Source organism: Lithobates pipiens, unplaced genomic scaffold (assembly GCF_037356315.1).
Source record: "Lithobates pipiens isolate NorthernLeopardFrog02 unplaced genomic scaffold, aLitPip1_a1.2 Scaffold_19, whole genome shotgun sequence".
NCBI classification, from domain to species: Eukaryota; Metazoa; Chordata; class Amphibia; order Anura; family Ranidae; genus Lithobates; species Lithobates pipiens.
In genome coordinates this window covers 53103827-53109826 of record NW_027507764.1, presented here as the reverse complement: position 1 = coordinate 53109826, position 6000 = coordinate 53103827, and the positions used below count along the sequence as shown (strand labels likewise).

Here is a 6000-nt window from a genome sequence, read left to right as displayed (position 1 = left end):
TTTTGGTCTAATCTATATAGATGTATATAAAATGCACTTTTTATTTTCCAAAAAGTGTTTCCCGGTGCTAAACCTTTCATCCAAATTCTAAATTGCTGCGTTTGTCAATTTTAAAAGCCAAAGTAAAGGAATAGTAGTGGTAAAAAAAGCCCTTGTGGATTTAATTAACCTTTTTTTGGGGGGTTAATTTTCCTTTAAAGGGGTGTGGCAGTGGGCGTGTCCCATACCTACATATGTTTGCTACTAGGTGCTCCTCATTCCCATCTGAAAACATTGGGAGATGTGCCACCGAGAAATTATCAGTAAGGCCCCTTTCACACTAAGGTGAGGGCAGCGTCAGCAGTAAAATGCCGCTATTTTTAGCAGCGCTTTACCATCAATTTTGTGGCGCTATTCGACCGCTAGCAGGTGCTTTTACCCCCCCGCGAGCGGTTGAGAAAGGGTTAAAAGCCACCACAAAGCGCTGCTGCAGAAGCACTATGCCGGTTGTATACACCACTCCCTCACCGCTCCAAAGATGCGGCTTGCAGGACTTTTTTGAGCGTCCTGCCAGCACACCGCTCCAGTGTGAGAGCCCTCGGGGCTTTCACATTGGAGAGACAGGAGCGGCTGTTTCAGGGCACTTTGCAGGCGCTATTTTTAGCGCTGAAGCGCCTGCAAATTGCCCCCAGTGTGAAAGTGGTCTTAAAGGAACGCAGTGCCGAATCGCAAGAAAATGGCCTGGTCATGAACAGGGGGGGGGGGTAAATCTTCTGGAGTTGAAGCGATTATAATGTAAAACAGTATCAGAAATCACAAATCTTTCTTTTGCAGGTGTGATCAGGTACATTCCAGGCAGCAGCAGTAACAGCTCCTAGAAATTCACAGACAACAGCGCCATCTGCTGTACACTCTCAAAAGCACTGCTATGGGGGAAAAAGAAAAAGTCGCCCACAGTAAAGATGGCGCCCGCAGTACTTCCTGATTGTGAACAGCTGATTATGTAAGTTTGGTGACTACAGTGTCCGCGGGGGACCAAACTTCAGCAGAGGGAAATCGCGTTTTCTGGTAAGAGAGCTATCCTGCTTCCTCCTATTGTTAGTATTTATAGATGTTTAGGTATTCTACCCCCTCTGAGGGTCCTGGGTGATGGAGGCACAGGGGGGGGGGGGGGGGTTCCTGCCAGTACTGCAGATCCACCATAGCACTGAGGTGTGTGTCATGTGACCCTGACCCCCTTCTAGGTCATAGAGGAGTGTGGTGAGAGTCCTGCAGACAGCAGGGTGGGCTCCCTGTGAGCTCAGGGGGGTGAGGGGTGCTTATAAATGAATGCAGTCATGGCATGGGGTTGCTGGTGTCAGAGGAGAATGAATGGGCAGCCATTGCTGACCTCTGCTCTGGACAATGCTGGTTGCCTGGCTGCCATGGCGATTCTTCGCTTTCAGTGGTGCCCTGGAAGAAGTATATCCGCTCGCTGAGCAGGCCTTTAATGGAGCTTTTGGTTTACCCACCTAAGGAGCCTCTTTTTTGAGATTTGTTGTTTACAAGTTAAAAACTTTTTTTTGCTAGAAAATTAATTAGAACTCCCAAACATTATACATTTTTTTTTCCTAACACCCTAGAGAATAAAATGGCGGCCGTTGCAATACTTTCTGTCACACCGTATTTGCGCAGCGGTCTTACATGCGCACTTTTTTTGGAAAAAAATACACTTATTTGAAATAAAAAATAAGGCAACAGTAAAGTTAGCTGAATTATTATTCATGTTACACCAAGTAAATTGATGCCCAAAATGTCACGCTTCAAAATTGCACCCGCTCGTGGAATGACGACAGACCTTTACCCTTATAAATCTCCATAGGCGATGTTTAAAAAATTCTACAGGTTGCATGTAGACCAGAGGAGGTCTAGTGCTAGAGTTATTGCTCTCGCTCTACCTATCGTGGCAATACCTCACATGTGTGGTTTGAACACAGTTTTCATATGCGTTCGCTTCTGCACGCGAGCTTGGTGGGACGGGGCGCGTTTAAAAAAAAAAGCTTTCTTATTTATTTTACCTTTTATTTTTACACTGTTCTTTAAAAAAAAAAAAATTCTGTCACTTTTATTCCTATTACAAGGAATGTAAACATTCTTTGTAATAGAAAAAACGCATGAAAGGTCCTCTTAACCACTTAAGCCCCGGACGATTTTCCAGCTAAAGGACTAAGCCCTTTTTTGCAATTTGGCACTGCGTCGCTTTAACTGACAATTGCGCGGTCGTGGCTCCCAAACAAAATTGGTGTCCCTTTTTTTTTTTCTTCCCCACAAATAGAGCTTTCTTTTGGTGGTATTTGATCACCTCGGCGGCTTTTATTTTTTACACTATAAACAAAAATAGAGCGACAATTTTGAAAAAAAATGCAATATTTTTTACTTTTTGCTATAATGAATATCCCCCAAAAATATATAAGAAAACATTATTTTTCCTCAGTTTAGGCCAGTGTATTCTTCTACATATTTTTGGTAAAAAAATCGCAATAAGCGTTTATTGATTGGTTTGCGCAAAAGTTATAGCGTCTACAAAATAGGGGATAGTTTTATGGCATTTTTATTAATATTTTTTTTTTTTACTAGTAATGGCGGCGATCAGTGTTTTTTTTTTTTTTTTTTTTTTTTTTTTTTTTATTGTGACTGCGACATTATGGCGGACACATCGGACAATTTTGACACATTTTTGGGACCATTGTCATTTATACAGCAATCAGTACAATTAAAAATACACTGATTACTGTAAAAATGTCACTGGCAGTGAAGGGGTTAACCACTAGGGGGCAGTGCAGGGGTTAAGTGTGTGTGTGTTGTTTTTTTTTTAACTGTAGGGGGCGTGGCTTGGCATCTGACATCACTGATCGTCTTTCCCTATAACAGGGAACAGACAATCAGTGACAGGCTCACTAGGAAGCACAAGGAGAGGTTTGTTTACACAGACCTCTCCTCGTTCTTCAGCTCTGTGACCCGATCGCAGGACACCGGTGGCGATGGGGTCCGCGGGTCCCGCAGCCACGGTCACGGAGCTCAGGATCGGGTCGCGAGTGCGCTGCCGCCGGCGCGCGCGCGACCCAGGGCTGGGCACTTAATCTAACATACAGGTACGTGATTGTGCCCAGCGTGCCATTCTGCCGACCTATATCGGTGTGAGGCGGTCCTTAAGTGGTTAAATATGAGGTCTGGGGTCAAAAAGACACTAAAATGCAAAAAAAAAAAAAAAAAAAGTTGTCATTTAAAAAAAAAAAAAAAAAATGGCCCTTGTAAGAGCCATGGGCAGAAGTGATGTTTTGATGCCACTTCCACCCCGCAATGATATGGAGATGGGTGGGGCCCATCTTCCTCTCACTCGTCTCCATGTCCAGCAAGGGACAACATCCGATCACCTCCACCGAGGGCACTGGAGCAAGGCGAGGCCCTCTCCCGCCACTGATAAAAGTGATCCCGCGGCGAATCCACCGCAGAGACCACCTTTATCGGAAAGCGGACCACCGGGCAAAGAAGAGGATACCATGGTTATGGCAGCTAGCTGCTGCCATAAAAACGATATTACTCTTTAAATGTAGGACGTATATCGGCGTGCGGGGGTTCGTAAGTTGTTAAATCAGTATTTTTTGCTAAAAAACATTTATATGTGTGTTGTTTTTTTTTTTTTGTTTTTTTTTTTAAGCACAGACCCTAAAGAATAAAATGATGATCGTTGCAATATTTTATGCCACAATGTATTTACGCAACGGTCTTTCAAACACAATTTTAACCACCCGCCGCAGATGTACAAGATGGCTCGGCTGCGCAAATCGCTGTACCGGCGATGTAAACATCCCTTGTAATAGGAATACTACATGACAGATCCTCCTTACAGTGAGATCTGGGGTCAATAAGTCCCCACATCTCACCTCCTAGGACTGGGAAGCCCGAAATCCAACCCCCCCCCCCCCCCCCCAAAAAAAAAGATTTTGGCTTCCCCGCCGAGGCAGCACCATTTGTTTGAATGCAGAGGTCATAACATCGTGCCCGGCCTCCGAACAATCATAGAGACCCCGGGACCATCTGGTCCGCCGGAAATCTCTATGGTAAATCTCGAAGGATCCGTTCTCCAACTCACGGGAGGGGAGACGTCCCCTCTTGCCACCCATAAGAACAATCAAGCGGCTGAACAGTGTAGGGAATCTCCGGCTCTAATAGACGATATCTGAATGATGCCTGTAGCTGCACCCATTATTGAGATATCACCGCTCAAAGTCCAGGACCTCATATGACGGCCGGCAGGCGGGCGGGAAAGCGGTTAAATTAAAAAATGAAAAAAATGTAAATTGTTAACCCAATTATTATTATTTTTTGTATAGTGTGAAAGATGATGCTACGCTGAGTAATAGATGTCATGGTTTAAAATTGCGCACACTTGTGGAATGACGACAAACTACGGTTCTTAAAATCACCATATTTAAATTTTTTTACAGGTTACTTGTTTAGAGGTACAGAGGAGGTCTAGCACTAGAATTATTGCTCTCGTTCTAATGATCGTGACGATACCTCACATGTGTGGTTTACTTATGCGTAGTAAACGTTATGCGTAAGTAAACGGTGTGCGTATGCGAGCACGGAGGGGTGAGGTGCTTTAAAAATGATTTTTTATATAAATTTATTTTACTTTTTAATTTTACACTGTCCGTTTATTTATTTTATCACTTTTTTCCTAATGCAAGGAATGAAAACATCTCTTGTAGTAGAATTAAGGAATGATAGGTCTTCTTTATTGAGAAATCTGGGGTCAAAAATACCTCAAATCTCTCAATTACCTTTTTTAAGTTTTGTGCTTTTTAACTGCTTGCCGACCACGCCATAGCCGAAAGACGGCTACAGCACGGTCGTGTTTTTCTGGGTGGAGGTCCTCCCAGAATGTTGCTCCCGCAAACATCCGTGACCGCCGGGTCTTCTGGATCACGGTAAACGGCCGCTGGTAGCCATTTACCATCAATACGTCACATGTAAACAAATCGGCGTCATGTCATGACGCCGGTTGCTTCCTCCCCTCTCTGTACCGATTGGTACAGTGCGAGGGGAGCGGGGGAAAGATGGCAGTAGCGCTGTTGGCTGGATGTGTAGTGCCCATACTCTGCCAATACTCTGCAACACTGGGCAATACTCTGCCAGTACTCTGCCAATGCTGTCCAATACTCTGCAACACTGTGCAATACTCTGCCAATACTCTGCCAATAATCTGCCACAGTGTGCATGTGCAATGCTCTGCCAATACTGTACAACACTCGGCCAATACCCTGCCAATACTCTGCCACACTGTGCAATACCCTGCCAATACCCTGCCAATACTGTGCAATACCCTGCCAATACTGTGCAACACTCTGCCAATACTCTGCCACACTGTGCAATACACTGCCAATACCCTGCCAATACTGCCAATACTGTGCAATACCCTGCCAATACTCTGCAATAAATTTTAACAGAAACAAAGAATTTATTTATTTATTTTTACCAAATTTTCTGTGTTTTTTGATTTATAGCGCAAAAAAAAAAAAACCCAGCAGTGATTTAAATACCACCAAAAAAAGGACAAAAACATCATATAGGTACAGTGTTGTAGGGCCGAAACAACTAATCAATTAATCGACAACTAATCGATTATGAAAATAATCGATTACTATTTTCATAATCGAGTAATCGGCCACTATCATAATGGGGTTAAAAAAAACTAAAATTAGTCCTTTATAGTACAAAAAGAGCAAATCGCTCCTGTAAATATTACTTTCACTGTCCCATAGTAAAAAATGAGCCCACGCGATCGGAATTCTCATCGGAAAAAGCTCTTGCCTACACACAGTCACATCAAATTCCGATCATTTATAACGCGGTGACGTACAACACGTACGACGTGACTAGAAAAAGGAAGTTCAATAGCCAGTAGCCAATAGCTTCTGTCTGGTAGTTGAATCTGAGCATGCGTGATTTTTGGCGTGTCGGAATTGCATACACACG

General features: G+C 43.6%; 1 protein-coding gene across 3 annotated transcripts in view; it reads left to right on the top strand.

Annotated features, from left to right (window-relative positions):
* Positions 1 to 929: 929 nt before the first annotated feature.
* Positions 930 to 6000, top strand: part of SDHAF3 (succinate dehydrogenase complex assembly factor 3) — a 74581-nt gene continuing 69510 nt past the window's right edge. Inside the window, exon 1 of one of the 3 annotated variants that reach the window (XM_077490742.1) lies at positions 930 to 1047. Coding sequence is in view for 1 of the 3 variants with exons in the window: in XM_077490741.1 (XP_077346867.1) it covers positions 4524 to 4579 (56 nt within the window). In the remaining 2 variants the exon portion in view is untranslated. The other 2 variants (XM_077490743.1, XM_077490741.1) reach the window with 2 other exon arrangements.